We start from the raw sequence: 16,475 nt of genomic DNA, 5'->3' as shown, positions 1-16,475 counted from the left end.
TGAATGGATTTATGTCTAAAGGAGTTTTGCAACTGTGATTGCACAGAGCCTTTCTGCGAAATCAGTATACAACCACAACTACAGTCTGATCAAACAAACTGGTAAGGGGAAATGGGTAATGGGGAACTCGTGCAAGACAATTTGCAAGGCAGGCAAATACTGTTAGACCAATAAATCAAAACTTCCTCCTGCTATGGGGAAACATTCCAAGGAATTTATGTTGAATGTGCAATTATAAGCGGTAGTAACGGAAATGTGCTTATAAAATGGTCTAATACATATAGTTTTATTTCAATTTTTTAAGGTATATATCATTAATGACAATGAGGAACAATGTTGATTTTTTTTTTTATGAGTATGACTTTTTTTAACTGCCTGTTAGATTGAGAGCACATTAGGCAAGAAGGTGTGCTTTCTAAGAACAGCTATGCCTAAAAGCATCATGGCTTCTGACTAATCTACATGATTCAACAAATTCCTTAAAATGACAGTTTACCCAGAAATCAAATTTTTTGTCATCATTTACTCACCCTTATGTTGCTCCAAATGCATATGACTTTCTTACTTTCTTATGATTGGTCAGATCCCCTGTCAATCAAACTCCCTGCAAAGGGTCAGTTGTCTTCTATATTCTATGTGTTTTAATGCCTGACAGCATCATACATTCACTGCTAAACTTTCCCTTCTGTGCTATGACTGTTAACTCACCACTTTCATGATGATAATACTTTTATGGTGATAATGTATCTTTTTTTAAGTTTGAAGGCTTCAGTTGACGTAATTGTAATTGCATGGAAAAGAACATGGAAAGAAAGCCACACAGGCCTGGAACAACACGAGGCTGAGTCACAGATGAAATAAATTTCATTTTTTTGTCTCTATTGTCTATACTTCATGTTCAGAACCAAGGCAGTAAATTATTTTAGCAGGACAAACAAACAAACACGTTTCCAAAACCTCTGAAATGTTAAACCTCCCACGTCAGCTCCTGTTGGCTTAACAAACCACTCTCAAGACAGACATAAATGAATTGTGTTTGATGAGAAAGAGAATTATGAGATGTTATGGTCTCTCTCCAACCCCACTGGTTGGCTCACTTGGCAGAGTTTCCGCTCTACCGCTCCCTTCTTCTATGCTTTTTAATTACACAAAGTCATGTAGCCACTTTCTAATTGCATAGGTACTGTACATCTAAAGAACTGCTTTAGCATTCAAAATCTGTGAAAATGTACTGTATTGGATGAGCTCAATTCCAGACTGCACGGACAATACAAATCCACAGTGTCAATATAAGAAAACTATCTTTGAAAGGGCCATTAACACATAATATTAATCAAGAACAATGGAAAATTAACAACCCATCTCTTCTCAGCATAGACTGAATTGGTAAAAATGTAATAGGGTCAACATTTTGGTAAATACACACTCTTTCTCTTTGATGTTCGCAGAACTCTATAATTTAGTTATTAACTGAGTATTACGTAGGTGCAGGTGAAACAAGGGTCAGACGAAACCAGAAATCCATTTAATGTTTTCTCTCTCTCTCTGAGACTGATGACAAGCTAACAGGTACACTAGTCACAGTTACTTCACATATATACAATTGGATATTTCACTCTTGTAGGTATTTTTAAAAGCTATGTTGTCATTACATTACATTGTGCTTAATGTAAATAGCTTATCAATGCTAATACCAGTCATTTAAATTGCAACCATGTTCATCTAATGCATATTTTACTCTTGAACCAGTCATTTCGTCAATGAAACCTGGAGCTTATAATTTCATAATCCAAATCTTACTAAGATATTTTGAAATATCTTCACATTGCATCTGCTGTTCAGGCTTTGTGCCCAGAATGGGAGTTTTACGTCTCTGGCGCAGTAGCGTGGACATGGAGACCTTGACCTGCTCAGGCGGCTCAACTAGTGGGAGGGCATCATGGTTTAAATCACATGAGGAGAACCCATTGCCTGCTAAGGTCAGCCCACGCAAAATAAGTAGGCAATTAAAGTAGGACTTCTTGCAAATAATTCACAGCCATGACCTCCCAACCAAACCCCTGCTTCGTCCACAACTCTTTAAATCAAAGCTTAACTGATCATCTGAGTTCTGTCTACACTGGGAGTAGGCTTTAAAACAAAAGCAGACGCTTTTATTCAAAGCAGTAATAAACATTTTGATTGAAGATTATTCAAGTTTACTATGTTATTACATAGAGGAATGAATGTATATATAAGGTGTTAGTTAAGGGTATGCAATGAAGAAATGACCTGTATATGTATCTGTATTTGATGCAATGGAAAATAATCTGCATCTGTATTCAGATAGAACCAGATGTGAGCGAGGCTTAAACCAAAAGTGTGCTGAACCTAAGGCTACATCTACATTAATCCGGATACATTTGAAAACAGCATCTTCGTTTCAAAACGCTCTCTGTCCACATTAGCGATTTCAAGCGTTTCTAAAAGTTTATCTTCTACACTGAAACATCAGAAAAAAAAAGATCACTGAGATTATACAAATCTAACGGACTCAAAGTTCTCACGCCATTCTTCAAATTTTTTATCATCTTTGCAGGACCGTGATATGAAGAGTGTACAAAGTAACATATCTTTAGCAACAGTATGTAAGTGAATTGCACATAACAGGCACAATACCGGTATAAACAGATATCTACCAGTACAATATGCGTCACATGGATAAACATGCTTTATTTTCAAATAAATTTTCAAACGTGCATGATATTTGAATACTTCCGCTTTCACAGTCCACACTAGAATGCAAAAACAATGTTTTCAAATGTATCCACTTGGGAGAGTATCTTCAATAAGCTCAGTTTTTGCAGTACAAAATGCTGTCTCAGTGTGGAGAAAGTGATGTAAAAATTAATGTAAAATGAGTGATGTAAAATGAAGCTTAAAAATTAATATCAATACTGCTCACCCTTGGTTCCATCCCTCCTTCACACAAACAGATCTGTGGATGTAGACACAAGCTGAAACCAAAACTCACCGTCTTACTGACGAATGAAGTGCTCATGTTCTTGCACACTTGCTCCTCACTGTTACAGCAGCCCCCACATCTGTAGACAGACACGCAGGGTGGTTTATAGAAGGTGTTTGTAGCTGCCCCAAACTCTTTCCCCACATCTAAACAAACTTGGCGTGGCATGCACAGGGTGTTTCTCCACTCTGTCTGAATACCTGGAGGAAGCGCAGCAAGACAGGAAGAACAGACACATTAAAAAAGGTCAACAGTGAAATGCATGGATTTGTATGCACTCCAATTGGTAACACTTTATTTCGATAGTCCACTTTAGACATTCTACTAACAGTAAGTAACTTTGCAACTACATGTCAACTAGCAGTCATTAGAGTATTAGTAGACTGTCTGCTTAATATCTTCTAACATTTTATTTTGATGGGTCAACAACATACAACATACTGACTATCAAAAACTTTGCAAGTATATGTCAACTTATTCTACTAACCCTAAACCTACCCTAACAGTCTACTCTGAGAGTTAGCAGACATGTAGTTGCAAATTAATTAGAATTAGTTGACATGTAGTTGACATGTAGTTACAAAGTTACTTATAGTTAGTAGAATGTCTAAAGTGGACTATCAAAATAAAGTGTAACCCTCCAATTATTGCAGATAACGGTCTGACACATTCTTGGCATCCTAAAGAAAGTTTGTCATATAATGACAATGACAATAATGACAAAAAAAAAAACGCCAGCACAGCCTGTGCCAATCCTAAATTAAATCACTCACTTGTAAAAATATCAAGATTGATGAAAGCAGCCGCATAGGAGGCCTCCTCCGACCTTGTTTCTGTGGAGCTGTGATCTCTGTGAGGTAAGCGCGATCCCATCTTGGAACGACACTTCAGCATGCTCCAGTAGCTGGGGTAAACTATCCTCATAAGCTCATCCACACTACCCGCTGAACGCAATTGCTCCACCAGGTCTGGCTCTGAATGCTCCTTATAAGACAGAGAAACAGGATAAAAAGCAGCCTGTCAGCTTATGCTACAGGGAACTGTTCCGTTATGCAATTCATGTTCATATTTACTTTGTCACAGTTCTGTTAACTTTTTCCTATGGAATGATGTCACAGGTGTCACAAATAAGAAAATCACTCTTCCTTAAGAGAGCTGAACCACAGTAACACTTAAAGGGATAGTTCGGCCAAAAATTAGAATTCTGAAAAAAAAAAAAAAAAAACTGAGACATTCCTCAAAATATCTTCTTTTATGTTCCAAAGAAGAAAGAAAGTCAGTTTTGGAATGACATGAGGGTGAGTAAATGATGACAGTATTTTCATTTCATCAGCAACACTAGATTTACACTTCATCGGTGTGCTGGAATGGAACATTCCCTTTCCACTACAACAGTTAAGCATGCCGTATTGGATATATCCCAGAGTGACTAAGAGAAATATCAGTTGTTTTTATTGCATGTTTCAATCTCTCATTGGCTTAGAAACGATGGTTTGGGACTTTACTCACTGAATCAATATTTGAAAATCTAATCAGCGATCATAAACATCTTTTTATGATTAACTTTTCCATTGTTTTATCATCAGACAGTTAGAACAGCACCACTTAGGTTATGCCGTTGGACCTGTTTGTACATATTCTCAGCAGATGTTTTCTTACTAAATTACAACAAAAAGCTATCAAAAGATTAATTTAACCATATACCACCAGTAGCATTTTATGTTGTGTTTAATCAAGCTGACACTACAAAACACTATTTCCTCATCAGATGGGGTCTTAAAATGAACAGCTACATAATCATGTGCATCAGATACAGGTAAAGGATTCCATATCACAATGTGTGAAAATGAAGTGTGAAACTGAGAAACACAAATCATGCCTTAATTGATGGAATGGTCAGTCCTCAGTGGTCTCTCGCGACCCAGGCAATTGACAGTACTGCTTACTCAGTAAGCTGATGGGTGTGATCCAGGGTGAAGATGGAGCTGTGTCTGTCTTCAGCAAGAGACACCCCAGCCCATGCAATCAAACCCAAGTCATGACCTCCCCGTAATCCGCAGCAGAATGAGTTTGTAAGGAGTGTGAAAACACCAACAGCGTCTGAAAACAGCCCAAAGTCCCTGATGGAAAATGATACTGCTGTCTGGGACATTCCAGGAAACATGCCCAGTTTACCCACATGGCTGATCATGGCGTCGATAAAAAAAAGTGTACCCTCACCCAGTTGTGGAGGTGTTAAAAAAGTGAAAAAACACAACTTAAATTGAGCTTCAGCAGAATTCCTCATCCCTCTTTAAGGAGGATGGTCTTGGTATTGGCCCAGTCTCTATCACTTTATCTCTTTTGTTGTTGAAATTAGGCAGATCACCAAGTTTACAGCAGAGAATTTATCTCAAATGGTAGGAAATGAGCTTCCCTTACTCTTACATTTTTTGTTGCAAAACCCATTATTTACATACAATAAAACATTTTTTGGCTGGATAAGTACAAGCAATGATTTTCTAGGCCTCCCTACTTATCTCATTTTCAAAGGAGATCCTCAGAACAAACAAGAGCTTTACAGCTCAAAGAAAACATCTTGGAGTGCTACTTGCTGAAAGGACCTCCGTTTAATAGTCCCAGAAGGTGCTCTTTGGTAGGGTTCAAAATTATATCTATAGAAACTACAGATCCAAGGCACTTCTTCCAGTTCCAAAATGTTAAAAAGCCTTTATTCAAACATGGCTCACTCTAGAAACATTAAAAATGACTAGAACACTGCACACTGATGCATTTCGGCCATCCAGCCTTCCTCAGAGTGTGTCAAGTACAAAATTAGTCACAGGTGTAGATATAATCAGTTGCTCAGTAGAAATGGGAGAAACCAAAACACTCATTACAGGTGGGACTTTGAAATTGTTAATGATACTATTGGTCCCCCCTGTAATGATTATTTTGGTTTCTCCCATTTCTACTGAGCAACTTTCGCGCACACCAAGGAAAATAGCACTAATCGTGGTAAGAGGAAAAATATAATCCTTCTAGGAAATGACTGCTTCTCCCTGCATTGACTCCCTTCTGTTTATTCAGGAAACGCAAATACCACAAAAAGAGTATGAACAAGACTATTGTATGTGGCCTCTTCCATGCCTTTGTTTACAGTGATTCCTGAGATAACAAACTGGTCTGTTTCCTACCAGAAACAATGGAGACTGAGAAAATGATGTGTGGTGTTCAGCATACAGACACATTCACACGTGAGTCAGTCCTAAACTTCAGGTTTGGTAATTGTAAAAACACAGATACAATGCCCTATTTTTATGTTTCAGTGGCAACTAAAAAAAGAGACTGATGGGAGAATGATACAAATGGGAACCATGAAGTCTGAGGGCACATGACCCAGAAATGCATTAATTGTTTCACTATTGTGATCTAATTCATAATATTAGGGATTGCTTAATTATTACAAAAGGAACATCCATTTATTATTATTATTAATAATAATTAATAACAATAAGAATAAATTATTATTTACTAAATTATTAAATTATAAATTTATTAAAATGCATTATTTAATTATTATTATTATGTTATCCACATTTGCCTGCCAGTCTAAACATTAAAAATCATGTTAATCACAATTAATTTCATATAAAGATTAAACGCAGATTGCATCCAACAGCTTGCAGCTATTTTACTACAGAAAAAAAGTCTTGACATTTTAAGGACAAGTTAAAGTGAGAATGGCCACAATAAGGGAGTGCATTTAGTTCTGAAGGACAGTGATTCATGGGAAGTGATAAATTGTTGTATGCACCTATCATCAAGTCATCATCAGTGGTCAGACATGAGACACATTGTGCTGTTAACCAATAAAAATCCTTCACCTCTAATGCTAGAAAGTCTCATTGAATGAATCACAATAGAAAGCAGCTGGGTTTAACACTTAACACAGGATGCCATGTCCACTGTAACAAAAACAAGATTTGATGCCATGCACGCAAGGGATCCCAATAATGACGGTGACCCCATCATGACTGTCATTATTTTAAAGTTCAAATGTGAGTCAACAGTGTGTTGCCAATTATAAAAAAAATCATTAGACAGAAGGATCATTTCAGACACCCCAAAGCAGCACGCAATCTCTCGACAGCCTAGTGTTTCCTGAAGCAAACCACAAAACTAACACAATGACAAAAACAACTAGATCCTTTTTTGGCAATGAGGTTAGCGTTTATTCCCTTAGCTGATACCAGCATCCGGAACTATTTTGGATGAGGTTTCTGGAAGGCACCCTCACTGAATAAATTCCTTTAGTCTGAGTCAAAATGCTTCATATTTAGGCCAGGTTTATACAGTTTCATTTCCATTACAGTCACCCCATACTCCTACGCTAAAACCTAATCACAATGTCAGCCTTCACAATTTCACTTTTTTATGAGTTCACATTTTCATATACTCGTTAGGTAAAGACATAGCTGGCTGCCCAATGCCCATTATGTAATCAGATGTGTTACATGTGTTTCAGCAACAAAACTGACAATTTCATTTCATGATTTCTGATTTCTTACACAGATTAATTCATTTCATACCTAACCAGTCAGTAATAAAATAAAACAAGCCTTTTTGATGCTACAAGGCAAAGTCAAAGTCATTATAGTACTAATTTCTACTTTCAACTACTTTGGGGAAAAAAATAAATAAAAATACTGTCACTGAGGAGCATTACAGACATCAACACAGTGCATCACAGATGCTCAGTGAACTCAGGTGGAACATGGCCCCCGTCGTGGACACTACAGCAGTGGTACATATGCACAAGAACACGTTGCATCTGTTCCAGACATACCTTTCATCTTCAGTATTGGACTCCAGAGAACAGGCTTGGGAATGGCACTCTCTGCTCGCTGAACTTGAAGGATGTTGTTGAAGTCTGCTGAGGGCATGTTTGGGGCTACATTTGCCGACACTCAGAAAGAGAGGAAGAGGATCAGAGATATCATTAACCCTATAATGATCTCTTAGAAACCCAAGAACTGACTGCGAGCTTTGAGCCTTTGACCTAGGGGAGAACCAGTTCCTTGGAGAATAAGTCTGTGGCCACAAGTCTGATGAGTAACCGAGACCCTCAACGACATCCAAGCTTCCCACATTTCAGACAAACAATCCTAATCGGTCCCGTTTTCCTGAAGCAATTGAGATGTTCCCCAAGGTAGAGAACTCCACTGTAAGCTCATGAATGCTATATTACGACCTCTCATATGATTTTAAACTAACCGCTGGACCGCTGCATAGTCTCTTGAGATCAGACCATCCACATGGAAATTATTTTTCCAGTCTTAAGCCTAGTATCTGCTACATCCATTAAAATGACCTAGCAGCACTGGATACAACACAGAGCGGCTAATAATACAGGACTCTATCGATGTCTTCTGAATCAATACATTCAAAAACAATGTTTTCTAAGTACAATTTTCAATATTAACAGCTAATAAGCTCCAGTGGAATAACATTGCACTGTTTACACTTTGTTTTGCGCTATTGCTAACTATGCCAACACTAGAACGGAAAAAAGGGAGTTGTTTTTGATTGAAATGATATCAGTTTTCACATTCACTTGACTATGAAGCCAAAATGGAAAGTCATTTCAGAGGCAGAGCAAGCCATTACATTTCAATAAAAGATTATGGAGACTTTGGAACAACATGCACTGATGGATCAAAAACAATAAGACCAGGAATGTGCATTAGGAAAGTAAACAGGGTCAATTTTGATTTCATGTTGATTTTAAGAAATAATCAAGAAATTGGTCTGAGTCCCATAAGAACCTCTCTTCCTTTTTTAGAAAGAGTTGCTTTCTTGGTCTGATCCGTTTCACGTGTAGAGGCGGGCATGTGTCAGGATGCAATTACTGTGCACTTCTGACGCGTATTGGTTAAGGTTTCTGTGGTGCAATAAAGTTATTAGCCTGGAGGGTTGTCCACTACTCAATAAGACCACAGGGATATTAGGTCTAATGTTCTGTAACCCAATTCTTAAGCTCTCCAAAACATAATAGAGCTCTACACGAAATCCCAATGAAACTCCCTGTAGGCACAAAAAAAAAAGCTACACAGTGAGGGCAGGGAGGAAGGGGTTCTTGTTTTGGCATACTTAAAAAAATTATATGAAGCAAATATCCTGCCTGTACAGAAACTGTCAAGAGTGACATTATTAAAGTTTAAGCAGCATCCATTCTATGCGTATTCATACATCTTGGCATGTGGATTGCACATCTCTTACGTAGTATTAAAGGAGTGAACTGGAAGAGTTCACTTCTAGAATAAAAAAAATCCTGATAATTTACTCACCCCCATGTCATCCAAGATGTTCATGTCTTTTTGTATCCAGTCACAAAGAAATTAAGGTTTTTGAGGAAAACAATCCAGGATTTTTCTCCACTTAAATGGTGGCCAACGGGTTGAAGGTCCAAATTGCAGTTTCAATGCCGCTTCAAAGGTGAAAAACTCTTTCATTTTCTCCTCCAACATCGTTGTTTTTCCTTTTTTTTTTTTTTTTTGTAAAGGGCGTTTGACTTTCTTTGCACATTCGCTTTGTAACAACTGGGTTGGTACTTCCGCCTATGTCATGAGTGACCTTTCCAATGTGATTACGTAATGCGTAAAGTTGAGCTAGTGCAAGACGAGCATTTGGTTAAAATTATGTAAATTTTTATTTTTTTAAGAAAATGACTTATTCCTCAGGCTGGGATCGTGTAGAGCCCCTTTGAAGTTGCATTGAAACTGCAATTTGGACCTTCAGCCCGTTGGCCACCATTGAAGTCCATCATACGTAGAAAAATCCTGGAATGTTTTCCTCAAAAACCTTAATTTCTTTGCGACTGAAGAAAGAAAGACACAAACATCTTGGATGACATGGGGGTGAGTAAATAATCAGGAAATTTATATTCTGGAAGTGAACTAACCTTTTAAGAAAGCTTTGTCTAAACACAAATACTCTGTCATCATTTACTCACCATCATTTTGTTCCAAACCTGTATGACTGAGTTTCCTGTGTAGAAAGCAAAAGCAATTAATTAGCTGAAATTCCAAGCTGCTCTTTTCCTTACTACTGGTTTCTGCTCTTAACACACTTTCACTGAATGGAAAAGAGCAGCTTGGGCATTCAGCTAAAATATTATTTTTGTGTTCCACATACATGTTCGGAATGACATAAGGGTAAGTGATGACATTCATTATGTTGACATATTTGCTTTTAATACAGACTTAGTGCCAGTTCTATCATATGTCACCATAATGATACTGCTTGGATGACATGGGGGTGAGTAAATAATCAGGAAATTTATATTCTGGAAGTGAACTAACCTTTTAAGAAAGCTTTGTCTAAACACAAATACTCTGTCATCATTTACTCACCATCATTTTGTTCCAAACCTGTATGACTGAGTTTCCTGTGTAGAAAGCAAAAGCAATTAATTAGCTGAAATTCCAAGCTGCTCTTTTCCTTACTACTGGTTTCTGCTCTTAACACACTTTCACTGAATGGAAAAGAGCAGCTTGGGCATTCAGCTAAAATATTATTTTTGTGTTCCACATACATGTTCGGAATGACATAAGGGTAAGTGATGACAATTTTCTTTTATTAAATACGAGGCACTACTACACAAATATTAGGACATTTTGGTACCTGGGAAGACAACCTATTTAAGAGTGACTTACAAAACAATGCCAAATAATAAGGACTAAATGTGTTCATGTAGTACTGTAAACTAATGCACTACTCTCTTGACTCCATTTACATACGTGATAATACATGTTCATTCATTATGTTGACATATTTGCTTTTAGAACAGACTTAGTGCCAGTTCTATCATATGTCACCATAATGATACTGTACATTTCTTAAAATTATGATTCAGGCCTATTCCAGCTCTGTCTCACTCTGACTGAACGGGTCAGTACACAAAACCTATTTTATCCTTTAGAGCAGTGACCCCAAGGGTTTAGAAAGATTACCACTTCCTTTGTAATTCTCTAATTCTGTGTTAATCTGTAAGACTTTGCTACACTGAATGTCTTGACTTCTCATTAAGACTAGTACGAATGATTACATATCCACTTGTAATGATATTTCTTGCTTCTATGGTATTTCAAAGAGTGTTAATGGCTTAAGTTTTTTGGCCAAATGTCCAATCTAAATTTTATTTATAAATAAATCAGCCATTTGGTCTTAAGGAAAGTTTCTGCATGATTGCCCACTGAACATTCAAACAAGCTATTTCATTAAAGGGAGAGAAAGCATGGTGAGGTTTTTTATTTCATCTACATGAGGGGTGTCCAATCCTGCTCCTGAAGGGCCAACGTCCTGCAGAGTTTAGCTTCAAATCACTTGCCTGGAAGTTTCTAGTCTAAAGACTTTGATTAGCTGGTTCGTGTGTGATTAATAAGGGCTGGAGCTCAACTCTGCAGGACAGTGGCTCTCCAGGAACAGGTCTGGACACCCCTGACCTACATTATCTACTGTTTGTACCTTAAAAATGTGTCATTGTAATGGTGGCCAATTTTTACAATACTAATGATAATGCTAAATGATATCCTGTATAATGAGTAAAAAGAAACACGTTTCTGATTTAATGGAGTACTTAGGTATAGTGCTCTGAGGGTACAAGACAAAAAAAGTTGGGAAATACTACTTTACAGTTTACCACCATGGGCCTAGCCTCCATACTTTAACAGTTTACACACTAAAAGTGGCCCACACAATAATTTGAGTGATAATACATTTCTTAGAAAAAAGGTAGGTAGAGAAGGTTTACTCATTTTTAGTGACCTGGAATATTCTGCTCTATCACAGATTCCAGTGCTTTTCCTTGCAGTGGAAACTGCAAAAGCAGTCTCAGATCTGCAAAAAAAGTGTCAAACACAAAATAATTTTGTCCCCCAGCTGCTTCAGGCACACTGCTGGGCCACAGTCAGAGCTGAATTCCTCTGCTGAAGAGACTGAGATCTACAGCCAGTGTAGAGACAGCGCAGAAATAAAGAGAAAAACTGTAACCTCAAAGTTGCATCTACTCAATTTGAATGTACAATCACTACAGAACTTTACAGATATACAAACCAAAAAGCATCTGTGTGCTCGCTTATCTGCCCATGAGAGTGAGTGACTTTATGAGAAAGGACATTTGATTTGATTCTATACCAAGGATAGCGTTAACCAATTATTAACAAAATAGTACAAACACAAGAGCTATACTCTCAGAAAAAAAAGGTACAAAAGCTGACTTTCATATTTTCAGTCAACATTGGATCCATTAAGAAATCTCGTAAGCCTACATGAACCAATTAGACAACAAACGGGCACATTGACCAAGCAAAGTTCACAGGTCAGGTTTTCAGGAACAGTTTGTGGTGCTGTTTAAGGGATGAAAAGTCTAACTAACAATGAAACAAACTAACGCAAATATGACACTTAACTGACTTTGAAAACACAAAACTCTATTAACCATTTTCTACCCATTTACAGTAACTTTTGCCAGAGCAGCCTCATCTAAAGAGAACTGAACTAAACATCACTTCAAATCACCCACTCCATTTTTTATTCAAGAACATATGCTGCACTTCCCAAAAACACTTGCGCATTACTAATGTACATTGCACAATGAAAATAGGTTTTTAGAAGTAACAGCCCCAAGTTGCAGTAGTTGCCTAATTCAAAGAATGGTTGAACTTCTGACCTCCCCAAGGACCTGACGTCTTCTTGCTTATGTCATCATGACGTTTGACTATTTGACTATCCCTCCCTCCAAGTGAAAGCTCCTCTAAAGTTGTGAAAGTGTTGAAAGGTGGTTTTGCTAAATCTGAAGTTAAAGGATGAGTGGATCTGGCAGGTGGATCGGCTATTAGAGTGGAAAAGATAAGAGAGGCAGATGTAAGTAATCTGTTCCACCTGTGCTAACTTTCCTACCTGGGAAGTACACATGACCACACGCTCACACAGCAGAAGACATCCCTGGGGAATCCCTTAGTTATCACCAAAGGGCAGAAATAAATAAGCATTGTTTGGAAGAGTGAAAAGTTATTTTCCTTCCAGCTGGAGGTGCTTTATCATGGGTGGTTATTCTCAGGCATTCATCACTAACCATAAGACACTCATACAGGCTGAAATATAATGCTTATTTAAACCAGAGTGTCTCAAGAGACTTGCAACATAGCAGCTAATAATATAAAATAGGCATTCCCAAAGCAGTCAACATCCCTGTTAAAAATGATGGAGTTTCTGTAAAGCCACATGGCAAAACCGAACATCAGTCCCAATGAATGAGGTCAAGACTGCAGCGGAGCTATTAAGACTACAAATCAGTAGTCCCAGCACCTCATGTGTACTCCCAAATTACCCACATTTCCCAGGTGACCCCTTCAGAAAGATAGTCTTACTTGACAATAACTCTCTCTACATGCACAACCCTCATGATTTACATTTAGAATCACAATTACTCATGATTTACAGGACAGCTTTGCCAAACAGATGAGAGATGGCCACGATGGAAAAGTCCAAGGAAGAGAAATAAGGTCAGTATATTAGCCGAGCGCTGACTGATGCCCAATGAATTATTAAGTCAGCCATCCTATACATTCATATAGCGTACAGCCACATATGTGCAATTACGGAACAATTATTCAATTCCAAGGCATAAGCGCAAGACAAATATCCCCCAAGTGGACTGAAAATAAACCATTAGAAATTCAGCAGCTTTTTTATGTTGTTGCTGTCCCTTACTCTCTGTGAATTCCAGCTAAATGAATCTTAATAACAATTGAATTTTACAGCGACCCAAAGGAGCTCGAGAGCGAGAGCAGTGAAAACAAAGCAAGTCTAATTTTAGGCAATCATGGTTAGTGTACGACCCATGTCGCACATTACCGATGGGAATCATTTTAAGATCTTGTCAAGATGTCCACGTTGCTGCGTGTAGCATGTGGTATCATTTATACACTGCACATACAATTCCAAAGAATCTACTGCTGCTGTATATGAAAAGATAAAATGTTGTGTCAAAGTAATCATGTATAATGGCTGTGTGAGCCAAAAGCAGAACAGAGACTAAACTAACAGACATCTCCTCTCCTGTGTGCAGACAGGTCACACAGCTCCTGAGGTAAGAAGAGATATAAAAATTTATTGCGCCATATAAGTATATTGATCATGATATACATGATCAAATTAAAATGTTTACATAGCTCTTTCTCTCTTCTTTCTTTCTCAGTGGGGAGACAGAAGAAACAGAGAGAAAGAGACTACTTCTTTAGTTGCTGACCCAGTGACACCTGTTTCCACTTTTTATGGCATTGTAACATGCTCTCGAATTATTTCCCTTTTTATAAATTATTATGATAATATGATTATCAAAATGTGAAGAATTTTCTATCCTTTCTCCCACATTGATGCCCATATGATAAATATATGAAAATTGTGAATATTCCAAAGGTACATGGTGTTTTCAACAACCATGTTGAATTTGAACACAAAGACAAAAAAAAGAGAGCAGTCATATATAATGATGAGTAAGGTCAAAGGTAAGCACCATGGTTGTTTGAATGTAACATCATAACCTAAATGGTTAAAAGAAAGACTTTTAAAGATCTGTCCATGCTTCAGAGTTTGAAATACCTTATTGAATTATACAAATTCCATTCATATGTTTCTGCACAGGTACCTTAATAAAAGTACTACAACACCAGCGCCAGTGATGTTGACTGCTATGTTGTCTCCAAGCAGTACTACTAAGTTTTAAAATAACTTTAGAAATATGTATTATGAGTTTCCTTCATGCTAACTTCAGGGCAACAAATCACTACCAATAAATGATGCATTAAACCAATTTCTCTACTTTTAATATGACATGGAAATGAGCTTGTGGGTGCTTACCATGGCATCCCCTTGATCTTGGTCATAATCATTATCATAGTCGTGGCTTGACTCCAAAGCAAGGTTTGCATAGAACAATGCAAGACAGAAGACAGAAATTCCAAATAAGTGCATTTTAGAAGTAAAAAAAAAAAAAAAAACACTCTGAGCAGAGTCTGTTGAAAGTTCCTTTTTTCAGCTTTCAGTAGCAGGTTTCGAGAAAACTCTGTCCTTACACTAAAATAACACCCATGTATATATCCAACATTTTAAGAAGGCACTTCGATACTGGTCCATGGAATGCACTGTGAGCTCGTCCCTTCACATGCGGCTGTGAACATCCACTCCGCGCGGAGAGAGAACAGTGTGGAAGTGCGCGGAGCGCTCAATTGCATGTTTTATGCAATTTCAGGATGTTACTTTGGATCATTCTCCTCCCCCTCTCCGTTTTTTCCCAGCCTGCCTCTCCGGTCGCTGTTAGACAAATTCCGAGACATCAAGCGAGGAATATGAGTCATGGCACGCGCGCTTTCTCAGGTGTCGACTACAGCACGTCAAACTCATTGCGAACACACACGAGCGCACTGAATGAAGCTCTACAGTTGCAGTTTTGTGTGTGTGTGTGTGTGTGTGTGTGTGTAAGGTGAAAGGTCAGTGCTTAATGGAATAGTTCATCCCAAAATGAAAATTGTGTCATTATTACTTACCTCATGTTTTTTTGGAGAATATGCTGGTGCTTTTTTGTTTTTCATACAAAGGAACGGGAACAGGGGCATTCAGGCTTCAAAAATTGATGCAAAAGCAACATAAAAGTAGCTCATGTGACTAATTATTTTATTAAGAATTGCAAACCTAAATTCCTGTGTTTAATAAAATACAAATTTAATAGCCTACAACCTGTTGACAATGAAGTGTTTTGCTGCAAACTCAATTTAAACGGTTACAAATATAATAAATATAAATAAAATGAAATATAAATATAAATAAAAACAATAAATAAAAATTTTAAAAGAAATAAACACATAGACTACGGGCTGATTTATGGTTATTTGGGCCTCTCTGATTGGGATTGGGTTAATTGGGATGACTGTCAAAGTGGAACAATTTACCTGAATTCACCCTATGCGAAGTGAGCTGCTTTTGGGAGATGTTAATTCTGTTGGAGGGTTCTTCTCCATAGGGGGTTTTAGTCCTCAAGTTCAGTGAGTGCTCTTCTAATGCTGTGGAATGCAAGTCCCACTTGAGTCATTGTGTTCCATTCACCGCTGTCAAATGGTTGCATTTAATTTTGTGATCTTCTCAAATACTACTTTAAGTAGCAGGCTAAACATGCACTGTCAAACGCATTCAGTGTTAACACTAAAGGTCTAGTTTGAATAGGCTCAGGGCTGAGGGTTTGTGAATGATAACCTAATTAGCCATGACACTATTGAATAATTCAATGTGAAAATACCTGACAATGCACATTTGATTGCTGGGGTTGTTTTCCAGGGGGGAAAAAAAGAATTTTGCTTTTGTTTGCTACTGAATAAAACATAAATAATAATAAATAATTATACCAAATTAATGGTGAAAATGGCCAAACAAT

General features: G+C 37.6%; 1 protein-coding gene across 3 annotated transcripts in view; it reads right to left on the bottom strand.

Moving 5' to 3' along the window:
* The window catches only part of LOC107737103 (vascular endothelial growth factor C-like), a 38,393-nt gene extending 22,941 nt beyond the window's left edge, over positions 1 to 15,452 (bottom strand). The window contains exons 1-3 of one of the 3 annotated variants that reach the window (XM_016548530.1): positions 14,909 to 15,452; positions 3,778 to 3,988; positions 3,014 to 3,204 (exon numbers count right to left, since the gene is read on the bottom strand). In XM_016548530.1, the coding sequence (XP_016404016.1) occupies positions 3,014 to 3,204; positions 3,778 to 3,988; positions 14,909 to 15,022 (516 nt within the window). In that variant the 5' untranslated portion in view covers positions 15,023 to 15,452. Of the gene's footprint in view, positions 1 to 3,013; positions 3,205 to 3,777; positions 3,989 to 4,077; positions 4,137 to 4,950; positions 5,066 to 14,908 lie in introns of those variants that run through there. The other 2 variants (XM_016548533.1, XM_016548532.1) reach the window with 2 other exon arrangements.
* Positions 15,453 to 16,475: the final 1,023 nt, after the last annotated feature.

This window comes from Sinocyclocheilus rhinocerous, unplaced genomic scaffold, assembly GCF_001515625.1.
Source record: "Sinocyclocheilus rhinocerous isolate Xijiao unplaced genomic scaffold, SAMN03320098_v1.1 scaffold344, whole genome shotgun sequence".
Taxonomy (NCBI): domain Eukaryota; kingdom Metazoa; phylum Chordata; class Actinopteri; order Cypriniformes; family Cyprinidae; genus Sinocyclocheilus; species Sinocyclocheilus rhinocerous.
This window is presented reverse-complemented; position numbering and strand designations above follow the sequence as displayed.